The sequence below is a fragment of the Odocoileus virginianus genome, chromosome X (assembly GCF_023699985.2).
Source record: "Odocoileus virginianus isolate 20LAN1187 ecotype Illinois chromosome X, Ovbor_1.2, whole genome shotgun sequence".
Taxonomy (NCBI): Eukaryota; Metazoa; Chordata; class Mammalia; order Artiodactyla; family Cervidae; genus Odocoileus; species Odocoileus virginianus.
The window spans coordinates 37,398,009-37,411,514 of record NC_069708.1 but is presented as its reverse complement, the minus strand read 5'-3'; the positions used below and the strand labels follow the sequence as shown (position 1 = coordinate 37,411,514).

Below are 13,506 nucleotides of genomic sequence, written 5' to 3'. Positions count from 1 at the left end.
CCACCTAATACCATACTCGAAAATAAACTCAAAATGGATTAAAGACTTAAGTCTAAGGCCAGAAACTATAAAGCTCTTAGAAGAAAACACCAGCAATACACTCCTTGACATAAATCAACAGCAACATTCTCTATGACCCACCTACTACAGTAATGGAAATAAAAACAAAAATAAACAAATGAAACCAAAATAAACTTAAAAGCTTTTGAACAGCAAAAGAAACTATAAATAAGGTGAAGAGACAACTCCCAGAATGGGAGAAAATAATAGCAAATGACAACTGGCATAGGACTAATCTCCAAAATATACAAGCAGCTGATGCAACTCAATAACAGAAAAACGAACAACCCAATCAAAAAGTGGGCAGAAGACCTAAACAGACATTTCTCCAAGGAATACATACAGATGGTTGACAAACATATGAAAAGATGCTCAACATCACTCATTATTAGAGAAATGCAAATCAAAACTAAAATGAAGTATCAACTCTCGCTGGTCAAAATGGCCATCATCAAAAAGCCTACAAACAATAAATGCTGGAGAGAGTGTGGAGAAAAGGGAACTCCTTTACACTCTTGGTGGGAATGCAAAATGATACAACCACTATGGAGAAGAGTATGGAGATTCCTTAAAAATCTATGAATAAAACTACTATATGTCCCAGTAATCCCACTGCTGCTGCTGCTGCTAAGTCACTTCAGTCGTGTCCGACTCTGTGCGACCCCATAGACAGCAGCCCACCAGGCTTCCCTGTCCCTGGGATTCTCCAGGCAAGAACACTGGAGTGGGTGCCATTTCCTTCTCCAGTGCATGAAAGTGAAATCACTCAGTCGTGTCTGACTCTTAGCAACTCCATGGACTGCAGCCTACCAGGCTCCTCTGTCCATGGGATTTTCCAGGCAAGAGTACTGGAGTGGGGTGCCATTGCCTTCTCCAAGTAATCCCACTACTGGGCATATACTCTGAGGAAACCATAATTTAAAATGACATATGTACCTCAAAGTTCATTGCAGCACTATTTACAGTAGCTAGGACATAGAAAGTAACCTAGATGTCCATCAACAGACAAAATGTATAAGGAAGTTGTTGTACATATATACAGTGTACTATTACTCAATTATTAAAAGGAATGCATTTGATTCAGTTCTAATGAGGTGGATTTACCTAGAGCCTATTACACAGAGTGAAGAAAAAACAAATATCTATTAACACATATTTATGGAATCTAGAAAGACAGTACTAACGATCCTATGTGCAGAGCAGCAAAGGAGACACAGACATAAAGAACAGACTTTTGGACACAGTGGGGTAAGGAGATGGTGGGAGGATTTGAGAGAACAGCATTGAAATATATACATTATCATATATAAAACAGACAGACAGTAGAGCTTGATGTATAATGCAGGGAGCCCAAAGCCAGTGCTCTGTGACAACTTAGAGGGAATGGGGGGCAGGGATGGGAGCGGGTATCAAGAGGGAGGGGACACAGGTATACCTATGTCCAATTCATGTTGATGTATGGCAAAAATCACCACAATATTGTAAAGTTATGGCCTTCCAATTAAAAATAATTAAGTAAATACAAAAGAGATGTGGTGCATGTATACAATGGAATATTACTTGGCCATAGAAAGAACACATTTAAGTCAGTTCTAATGAGGTGAATGAACCTAGAATCTATCATACAGAGTGAAGAAAGTCGGAAAAAGCAAATATTGCATATTAACACATATATGTGGAATCTAGAAAGATGGTACCAATGAACCTATTTGCAGAGCAGCAATGGAGACACAGACACAGAGAACAGACTTGTGGACACAGTAGGGGAAGGAGAGGTTGGGATGAATAGAGAAAGTAGCTTTACAACATATACATTACCATATGTAAAATAGATAACAGTGGGAATTTGCTGTACCATGCAGGGAGCTCAAACCCAGTGCTCTGTGACAAACTAGAGGGGTGTGATGGAGTGGGAGATGGGAGGGAGGTTTAAGAGGGAGAGGATATATGTATGCCTATGGCTTATTCATGCTGATGTTTGGCAGATATCAACATAATATAAAGCAATTATCCTCCAATTAAAAAAAATCATTTTAAAAAAGGATTTCATAATATTGATGAAAGGGTGAACTCTTAATACAAATATTCACTGATTCATCTTTGTTTATCATTAACATAAACAGAATTATCACCTAAATTTCACAGTGAAATTTCACTCTTTTGTTAATTGCAAATATAGCTTGCTACAGTATAAGAACTCATCAAAAATCAATGACAGCATTTTCTGAAAATCAATTAGTTACAAGGAATTTACTGTAAAAATCAATGCCTATTTTATTATTATTTGTAAATCATGTGCTACATATCTCTAGTATCATTAATATGCATGCATCATAATGTTCATATATATTAAAACATTCTATATCTGTCAATCTACATATTTCATGCCTGTTTTTTTCCAGACAGCCAGAGTTGTTAAGCACTTACCAGCATACCACTATCTAATCATTTCACTTTTTTCATTAATTTTCATTCATTGTACCTAAAAATTTAGACTCTGGTATACAGATGCCTGGTGGCTCAGATGGTAAAGCATCTGCCTACAATGCAGGAGACCCAGGTCCAATCCCTGGGTAAGGAAGATCTCCTGGAGAAGGAAATGGCAATCCACTCCAGTATTCTTGCCTGGAAAATCTCATGGATGGAAAGCCTGGTAGGCTACACTTCACATACAGATGCAGAAAAGAGTAAATGCAAACTCTTGCCATCTAAAAAAGGCATAATATCCAAGGGTAATGAAAATCCTAATCATTTTGACATATGACAAAGGCAAACGTAATCGTTCTTTTTTCTTATCTATGAAGTATAATATAACCAAAATTTGAGGAGAAAGGAACCTATAAAATGACTCTACACAACACCAAAGGTAGCCCCTTTGGATCTTAATAATCAGGAGTTAAGACGCTATATTAGAATTTGACTTCTCGGCAACTTCCATTAATAGAAATCCAAAGCATTATAGATGTCCACATTGACTCTCCAGCCTAATCCCCTTTTATTTCCCTATAGGAAAGGCTGTGGTCTTTCCTTATTTCCCAAACATACATTGTGCTTTCCAATCCCTGTCCCTTCACTCAAACTCTTCATTAGGGATGACCCTTCCTCACAAACTCCTATTTGAAGAGTCCTGTCCCCAGTATACCACTAGGGCTAACCATCAGTGCATAATCCACTAATCTGTTCTAATAAGGCTGATGCTTTTCTCAAAAAACTCAAGATTTTCTCTAATACCCAAAAGTGCATACATTTTTTGTGTATATTGGCCTCTTCAGAGAAATCCTTTGCCTTTGTCTGATGAAAAACATCAGTTAGGAAAGGATCTGTAAAGCATTCTGTACATCTAAAAGTATACATACACACATACATATATTTTTTTAAAGGGATTAGATCTAGTAAACTGTGCACCTGAAGAACTATGGATGGAGGTCCATAATATTGTACAGGAGGCAGTGAACAAAACCATCCCAAAGAAGAAAAAAAGCAAGAAGGCAAAGTGGTTATCTGATGAGGCTTTACAAATAGCAGGAGAAAGAAGAGAAAAGAAAGGGAGAAAAGGTACATCCATCTAAACGCAGAGTTCCAAAGAATAGCAAGGAGAGAAAAGAAGGCCTTCTTCAATGAACAGTGCATAAAATTAGAAGAAAACAACAGAAGTTAAAAGACTAGAGATCTCTTCAGGAAAACTGTAAACATCAAGGGAACATTTTGCCCAAAGATGGGCACAATAAAGGACAGAAATGGTAGAGATCTAGTAAATGCTGAAGCGATCAAGAAGAGATGGAAAGACAATATGGTGGAAAGAATACATGGAAGAATGGTACAAAAAAGATCTTGATGAACAGGATAACCATGATGGTGTGGTCAGTCACCCAGAGCCATATATTCTGGAGTATGAAGTCAAGTGGGCCTTAGGAAGCACTGCTGTTAATAAAACTAGTGGATGTGTTGGAATTCCAGTAGAGCTATTCAAAATTCTAAAGGATGATGCCACCGAAGTGTTGCATTCAATGTCAGCAAATCTGGAAGACCCAGCAGTGGCCACAGAACTGGAAAAGATCAATCCTCATCCCAATTCCCAGGAAGGATAGTAATAAAGAATGTTCTAACCATCACACCATTGCACTCATCTCCCATGCTAGTAAGGTCATGTTTAAAATCTTGCATGCCAGGCTTCAGTATTATGTAAACCAAGAACTTCCAGACATCCAAGCTGGATTTAGAAAAGGCAGAGGAACCAGACGAACCCGAACGCAAGGGGATTCCAGAAAAAAACCATCTACCACTGGTTCATCAACTATGCTAAAGTCTTTGACTATGTGGACTGTAACAAACTGTGGAAAGCTCTTAAAGATGGGAAAGCAGACCATCTCACCTGTTTCCTGAGAAACCTGTATGCAGGTCAAGAAGCAACAGTTAGAACCCTGTTTGGAACAACTGATTGGTTCATGATTGAGAAAAGAGTATGACAAGCCTGTCTGCTGTCACCCTGTTTATTTAACAGATTCACTGAGTACATCATGAGAAATGCCAGGATGGATAAGATGAGTTACAGGCTGGAATTAAGATAGGTGGGAGAAATATCAACAACCTCAGATATGTGGATGATATCACTCTAATGGCAGAAAATGAAGAGGAACTAAAGAGCTTCTTGATGAAGGTGAAGGAGGAGAGTGAAAAAGGAGGCTTAAAACTAAATTAAAGAAAAACCTAAACTAAAAAGATGGCATCTGGCCCCATTAAATTATGGCAAATAGAAGGGGAAAAGGTGAAAGTAGTGACAGATTTCTCCTTCTTGGGCTCTAAAATCACTGTGGAGGTGACTCCAGCCATGAAATCAGAAGATGACTGCTTCTCAGCAGGAAAGCTATGACAAACCTAGACAATGTGTTGAAAAGCATAGACATTATTCTGGTGACAAAGGTCAGCATAGTCAAGGCTATGGTCTTCCCAGTGGTCACATACAGTTGAGAGAACTGGACTACAAAGAAGGCAGAGCATCAGAGAATTGATGCCTTCAAACTGTGATGCTAGGGAAGACTCCTGAGAGTCCCTTGGACAGGAAGGAGATCAAATCAGTCAATCTTAAGGGAAGCCAACCCTGAATACTCATAAGAAGGACTGATGCTGAAGCTCCAGTATTTTGGTCACCTAATCTGAACAGCCAACTCATTGGAAAAGTCCCTGATGCAGGGAAAGATTGAGCATCAGAGGATGAGATGGCTGGATGGCATCACTACTGATGCAATGGACACGAACTTGGGCAAAATTCAAGAGATGGTGAGGGACAGGGAGGCCTGGCATGCTACAGTCCATAGGGTTGCAAAGAGTTGGACATGACTGGGTAACTAACACAACACATATATTTATTGATATATGAGTGTTTTGCAGTTTACAAGTGAAAACCGTTAATATTATTGCTTTTACTATCACCATCATAATTTTCCAAGATGCCTCCTTTCCTTTCCATTATTACCACCTGTTGTTTTTCACCTGCAACATCAATAGGATTTAATTGCTTGAAATAAATTAGGAAAGTTTGGAATACTGAAAAATGAACTGGAGAGCTGGCATTACAGATAGGCATTATATTCACAAGGGACTTTTAATAGTAGATTTTAATCAGTTTTTTGCACAAGGGAATATTTAAAGATAATGTTGAGGAAACATTTTTCTGGCTGAACTATGCAGTATGGTTTGGAGAGAGCTAGGAAATCATCATGTGTGCTAAGCCACTTCAGTCATTTCCGAATCTTTGAGATGCTATGGAATGTAGCCTGTCATGCTCCTCTGTCCATGGAGCATGGACTCCAAGCAAGAGTGCTGGAGTAGGTTGCTATGCCCTCCTCCAGGGTATCTTTCCAACTCAAGGATAGAACCTGTGTCTCTTACATCTCCTACATCTCCCACATTGGCAGTTAGGTTCTTTACCACTAGTGCCACCTGGAAAGCCCCAGGAAACCACGATACAGCTATCAAATAACAACAATAGAAGGAGCAATGAGGAGGATATGAATTAGTTGGAAGAGGAGTGGATATAAGAGAAAGAGGAGGAGGAAGAGATATAGCATTTGTAGCTAATATTTACCAAATACTATATACAAAAACACTAAAGATAATTACCTTTCACAATATTTACAACAGTTTTCAGCATTGGCATTATCTCCATTTTGGAGATAAATCAATGAAAGCTGTGAGTAGTTGAGTATAGTACACAAGGTCACAGTAAGTTTTATCTGAAATGTAAATCCAGGCAGCCCAACTCTAGAGTCTAAATTTGAAACCACTCTGCTGAATAATTTAGACATATGATTTCTCTGAGGCTGCTATACACCCATGATGGCCCAAGATAAGATTAACTCAATAGTATTTTGATAAAATCTCACTTGAGGACTGTCAATTCGACAATACAGACAATTGAGAATATATTTGTATCTTCCTACTGAGGACTACTATAAACACCAAAGATATATACTACAACAGTAGGTTGAAAAGGATTAAAACCAGAAAATATGGAAACCAAGAAGAATCTAAGAACTTCAGAACTCAGGAGAGAGAGTTCATATCAATGCTCAAAAGTAGCTAAACAGAAACTGTTTACAATCAAATCTGGGTTCAAGATATCAATCTAATACACTTCTTATAAGTGATTATCAAATTTTCTAATTGAGTGTTTGTATATCCTACCTTGGATGATAATATATTTTTAAAGCATCCATAAACTGTGAACTCATACATAAACAATTTAAGTTTATATATACAAGGAAATTTACAAATGAATCTCCCAGTGCATTTTCCATACCTGCCATGGCTAACTATATGTAACAATTATTTCTGTTATGCTCTGTGACTGAAAATTAATAAATCAGTATCTCTTTGATGAAATATATCCATATTCTAACAGTCCCTCTGTGTATTCACTTGCAAATTTTTCTCATTTGTAAGACACATCTTTAGTACACTGGTAAATCGATCATTAGAAACTCTCTGGTAAACAGGTATACCCCCTATGAAAAATGAGAAAAAACAAAAATTCCTACTGTTTAATAGCTCTTACACACTAGCAAAAACACAAAATAACTTATAACTGTCCACTGATAACTTGGACATCATACACCATATCTCTCTCTCTCTCTCTCTCTCTCTCTCTCTCTCTCTCTCTCTCTCACACACACACACACACAGAGCTTAAACAGTACAGGAGAGAAAGGATAGTGTTTCCAACTATCAGAACATCTAAAATGCCAGAGCCAAAAGAGATGAGGTGCTAAAACTTTTACAGAACAAACTTAAATAGTCTCCATGCAAAGCCAAACAATTAGCCATCCAGATGTTTCCAGCTGGGTAATTAATGTACAGAAAAGATCCCATTTGACTCAGTTTTGTTCCACATTACAGGCAGTTGTTAATAGCAGCAATTCCAAAGCAGTTTAGTAACTATACTTTGAATTATAAAATTATAAACGTGAGTATATCCATCTTATCATATTCAGTTCTTAGCATTACAACAAATTATTTTTTACTTAACATATCTCAATAGATTTTGTTGTTGCTATTACTATCATTTTCTTACCTGATCTTCTCCTTGCATGGTTTGCTCTTCAACTTTGTCCTAAAGGGGAAAAATAATTTATGAAGAAAATACAGCAGAGGAAAAGAAAATCAAAATTTTAAAAAGAAGTTAAGCTGTTAAAAAAGCAAAGATGAGTTAGTAGTAATTTCTGCATAGTGATTTTCAGTTTTACTTCTGTGGGAATTGCTTAAATGCATTAAATAATATTATTTTAGAACTGCTATTTAATCATCTATAAATCAACCTGACTATAATTATTTGCAAGCAACATTTCTACATCTTATAAAATATTTATGTTTGTGAAACTTTGTAAATAAGGCTTTTAAGATCAAACTGTTCTATCTCTTAAGCTTCTGGCATCTCTCTCATTCAAGCTTACTGATTCATCATCTGAAATATTAATAATATGTATATGTATTTAGTTCCCACTCCCATAACCGGAGATAAAATTCACCTGAGTCTGGAGACTTGTACTCTTGGGAATTTCATTTCTCAGAAAAGCAAACCATGATAAGAACTCTTTCTCTGGTCCAAATTCTGACTATGAAAGAAATGTTTAAAAGTCACAGTATCCACAGGAGAGAGTGACCATATTATCTTATAGTTAGTAAGTAGTAATGAAGGAAGGGAATGGTAGTCATAGTCAGACACATGTCTTGCTATTAATAGAATGACATTTCCAGCAGCTGTCCAAATAGCTCAAATCCCCCATCACAACTGTAACTTACCTCAAAGTCAATATAAAAATTGACCAGCTACCAATTCTTGAATTTAACTGTGAATGGACTTGAGGAACTTCCTACTCTGTAGGCTTTGTAACTGTTAAATCACCTATTGAGATAGTTAACATAATTTCCCTAACTTTCAGCTTACCATGCAGTCTGCCACTATAGAGCCAGACATAGAGTGAAATAATTGACCATGTACTAATTTTTAAACTACACATCTTCAGTCTTTATATTTAACTTTACTTTCTACTGATAGGGTGAGAAAAAATGAGACTGTAGAAGACCAAAAATATAAAGTTATTTGAGTTGTATAGCTTTATAATTAGTTAAGATTGTTCCCTTGGTATGTTGAAGAATATAGAGAAAAATGAACTTCAATTTTAAACATAAACTGGTCAACCACTTGTAAAAGAATGAAACTAAAGCACTTTCTAACACCATACACAAAAATAAACTCAAAATGGATTAGAGATCTAAATGTAAGACCAGAAAATATAAAACTCCTAAAGGTAAACATAGGCAAAACACTCTCCAACATAAATCACAGCAGGATCCTCTATGAACCACCTCCCAGAGTAATGGAAATAAAAGCAAAAATAAACAAATGGGACCTAATTAAACTTAAAAGCTTTTGCACAACGAAGGAAACTATAAACAAGGTGAAATGACAGCCTTCAGAATTGGAGAAAATAATAGCAAACGAAGCAACTGACAAAGAATCTCAAAAATATACAAGCAGCTCTTGCAGCTTAATTCCAGAAAAATAAACAACACAATAAAAAAAAATGGACCAAAGAACTAAACAGACATTTCTCCAAAGAAAACATAGAGATGGCTATCAAACACATGAAAAGATGTTCAGCATCACTCATTATCAGAGAAATGCAAATTAAGACCACAACGAGGTACCATCTCACGCCGGTCAGAATGGTTGCTATCAAAAAGTCTACAAACAATAAATGCTGGAGAGGGTGCGGAGAAAAGGGAACCATCTTACACTGTTGGTGGGAATGCAAACTAGTACAGCCACTTTGGAGAACAGTATGGAGATTTCTTAAAAAAAAAAAAAAAAAAAAAACTGAAAATAGAACTGCCATACAACCCAGCAATCCCACTGCTGAGCATACACACTGAGGAAACCAGAATTGAAAGAGACACCTGTACCCCAATGTTCATCATTGTTTACAACAGCTAGGGCATGGAAGTAACCTAGATGTCCATGAGCAGACAAATGGATAAGAAGGCTGTGGTACGTATACACAATGGAATATTACTCAGCTATTAAAAAGAATGCATTTGAATCAATTCTAATGAGGTGGATGAAACTGGAGTCTATTATAATAGTGAGTGAAGTAAGTCAGAAAGAAAAACACCAATATGGTATATTCACACATATATATGGAATTTAGAAAGGTGGTAACAATGTCCCTATATGTGAGGCAGCAAAAGAGACACAGAGGTAAAGAACAGACTTTTGCACTCTGTGGGAAAAGGTGAGGGTGGGTTGATTTGAGAGAATAGCATTGAAACAAGTATATTACCATATGTGAACCAGATTGTCAGTCCAGGTTTGATGCATGAGACAGGGCACTCAGGGCTGGTGCACTGGGATGACCCTGAGGGATGGGATGGGGATGGAGGTGGAAGGGGTGTTCAGGATGCTGGACACATGTACACTCATGGCTGATTCATATCAATATATGGCAAAAACCACTACAATATTTTAAAGTAATTAGCCTCCAATTAAAATAAATAAATTTAAAAAATAAAAATATGAAAAGAACCAAGTTATAGAAACAAACTAAATAAATAAACATATATTGGTGGTCAAGTAAAACAGGTATGGTAAAAGTTAACAAATACAAAAATTAGTTGCATAGGCTCCCTTCACAGAACAGAGATTCATCCATTTATCTTTGGGTGAAAAGGCTTAAGTATTTGAGTACTCAGTTTAGATCAACTTCACTAAAATTATAATATAATGAATGAAATGAAGATAACCAAAGTGATAATGTTTTAGAACATACTATTAGTTATCCAAAGCAATTGTATCACAGAAGGCAGAGTAAAACTATGTCTAATTTACATTCATACACAGTCCCAATTATTTTCATATATAGGTATTTTCTTTACCAGTACACTTAAGGATATTTCATTAATAATGTAAGCTCCACAAATGCTGCTATTCATTAACACACATTGTTCTGGGATACTTAGTAAATAAGTTAACTGATTTTTTTTCTTTCATATTTAATTTGTTTAAAGTTATTGAAATATAACTTCACTGTACTTGAAAAAAAACAAAGAATAAAGACCATTTTAATGAAAAATTTTGTGCATGTCAGAAAGGTTTATGTTTTCAGATGGGAGACAAAGATTTTTAAATTTTATTATTAAATAAGCCCCCAAAAAGGTCACTGCAGGTAAGATTAATACGAATGAGTTGTCTTGAAGCTAAGAAATGAGTTACTTGAACTTTCCTTCTAACTGCTGAAGAGTAAGCCATCTGCTTCATCATCATTTAAATCACATTCCATTCTCATAATTTACAACCATTTGTTACAGTGGTATGGAACTAAGAGGCAAAAGGAAGGCTAAAGGAAACTGTACCTGAGGATATGAAAACACTGCTTGGCAGGCTGATTTCACTGGAATTTTTAAAGTATACTTTAAGAATTAGTTCCGCCATGGAAGTAAAGGTAATCATTTTTTATTACATCTCTCTAGTCAATATTTCAAGAAGTGTCATATATGAATATTAACTTTCAGAATGTCTACTGCTCTATTCCCAATTCCAAAGTACATGAGGTTTTACACAAGTGAGCAATAGTGGCAATAAGGAAAAAGAGTGCTTTTCTTTATCAGAATTTGCCAAGTACTGGAAAATATCCCATAAAATAAACTACTGACCCACACTTGGTGCCACTGTCTGAAAAGCTGGAGACAGGAAGTCAAAACTTAGGTTTCTTATTATAGAGCAATGCATTCCCTCTCAGATGAAAGCATGAATTAGGTTTGAGGACAGATTCCAAAAACAACACATAAATTATTTTTTTCATGTAATAAAATGGATTACAATTGGACCCTGCGAAATGACCATCAGCATTCCTTCTATTTTTAAATTTTGCAAAATTATTTCTTTTATTTTGCTAATTTTCCTAGAATAGATGATTAATTGTGAAGCCTCAAAATGTTTCTCCAAACTCTCTAAAAGGCACTGGTAGTTAATTATGGTGATCTGTGATATCAAAGGGACAAATGGAGAGTTGAAGTCCAAGTAATTCCTATTATTTCATTCCAGAAAAAGAAACTTCCCTACTCCTCTAAAGGATATAGTCTTTGATGCTCCAGAGCTGAAATTCTACTTATAATGATATCATCTTAACACACATGTTAGTAATTATCTTCACATAACAAATTATGAAGCCAAATTTTCATTTATTAATTGGCATAAAACCTCAATGGTTACCTTTTGAGGTATATCCAAATTAATTTACTGTGTATATACTGTCAAATGAGTATGAACATAGCTAGAAATATTCATAATATCAAAAATCTCCTGTTTCCTTCAATACTGTTTTCTCCGAGTATTGTTTCTTGTAATTAAAGAGAAGATTTAATAGCAAAAATGGAAAATCCACTAAAGACAGATTTCCAACTTCATGTTTTGATGACAAATCCAGTGAGTATTTTCTGACTGCATGAGGCTATACAGTTTAAAAAATTGTGATTATATGTCAGCATCTGCCAGTAAGTACTCCTTTGTCTTTCTAGAATGGAGGGACCTTCCACAAGGGAAATAAAAGTTGGTTGCACTGAGGTGTTTTTTTTTTTAATTTATTTATTTATTTTAATTGGAGGCTAATTACTTTACAATATTGTAGTGGCTTTCGCCATACATCAACACAAATCAGCCATGAGTGTACACGTGTCCCCCATCATGAACCCTCCTCCCACCTTCCTCCCCATCCCATCTCTCAGGGGTCTCCCAGTGACCTGGCCCTGAGTGCCCTGTCTCATGCATTGAACCTGGACTGGTGATCTAGTCCACATATGGTAATATATATGATTCAATGCTATTCTTTCAGATCATCCCACCCTGGCCTTCTCCCACAGAGTCCAAAAGTCTGTTCTTTATCTCTGTGTCTCTTTTGCTGTCTCGCATATAGGATCATCATTATCATCTTTCTAAATTCCATATATATGCATGAATATACTGTATTGGTATTTTTTTTGTTTGTTTGTTTTTCTGGCTTACTTCACTCTGTATAATAGGCTCCAGTTTCATCCACCTCATTAGAACTGATTCAAATGCATTCTTTTTAACAGCTGAGTAATATTCCATTGTGCACGTGTACCACAGGTTTCTTATCCATTCATCTGCTGATGCCTATCTAGGTTGCCTCCATGTCCTGGCTATTGTAAACAATGCTGCAATGAACATTGGTGTACACATGTCTCTTTCAATTTTGGTTTCCTCAGTGTGTATGCCTAGCAGTGGGATTGCTGGGGTTTTTAGTCAATACAGGACAATACTATATTAACCAATAAAAGATTAATATAGGTAAGTATGAAATACAAATACTTCTTTGGTTGAATTTAAATATGCAAACTTGATGATAGTAACAGCCCATGAACAAATGATATATTTAAGAAGGCTCAAACAAAAGTAACACAAACAAGTTTATTATATTTGGTTGACCTATATTTCCTTGTCAAACATACATCATTTTTAACGTCAGAAAATATTTTGCCTCAAACTATACTGCTCACAATTAGTGATAAATGTTAATTTTACATCTTTTGTAACATTTAACCCTGATGACAATCTCCTCCTCAAATATATCTCCATCAGTTCAGTTAAGTTTAGTCTCTCAGTCATGTCCAACTCTTTGCAACCCCATGGACTGCAGCACACCAGGCTTCCCTGTCCATTAACAACTCCCAGAGCTTGCTCAAATTCATGTCCATCGAGTTGGTGATGCCATCAAACCATGTCATCCTCTGTCACCCCTTCTGCTTCTGCCTTCAATTTTTCCCAGCTTCTGAATCTTTTCCAATGAGTCCATTCATCACCTCAGGTGGCCAAAGTGCTGGAGCTTCAGCTTCAGCATCAGTCCTTCCAATGAATATTCAGGACTTATTTCC

The 13,506-nt window shown here is 36.2% G+C and overlaps 1 protein-coding gene across 1 annotated transcript in view; it reads right to left on the bottom strand.

The window, feature by feature from the left end:
• LOC110149659 (uncharacterized) overlaps window positions 1-13,506 on the bottom strand; it is a 366,055-nt gene that overhangs the window by 251,499 nt on the left and 101,050 nt on the right. Inside the window, exon 4 of the mRNA XM_070461789.1 lies at window positions 7,631-7,669. Coding sequence (XP_070317890.1) covers window positions 7,631-7,648 — 18 coding nt within the window. The 5' untranslated portion in view covers window positions 7,649-7,669. The remainder of the gene's footprint in view (window positions 1-7,630; window positions 7,670-13,506) is intronic.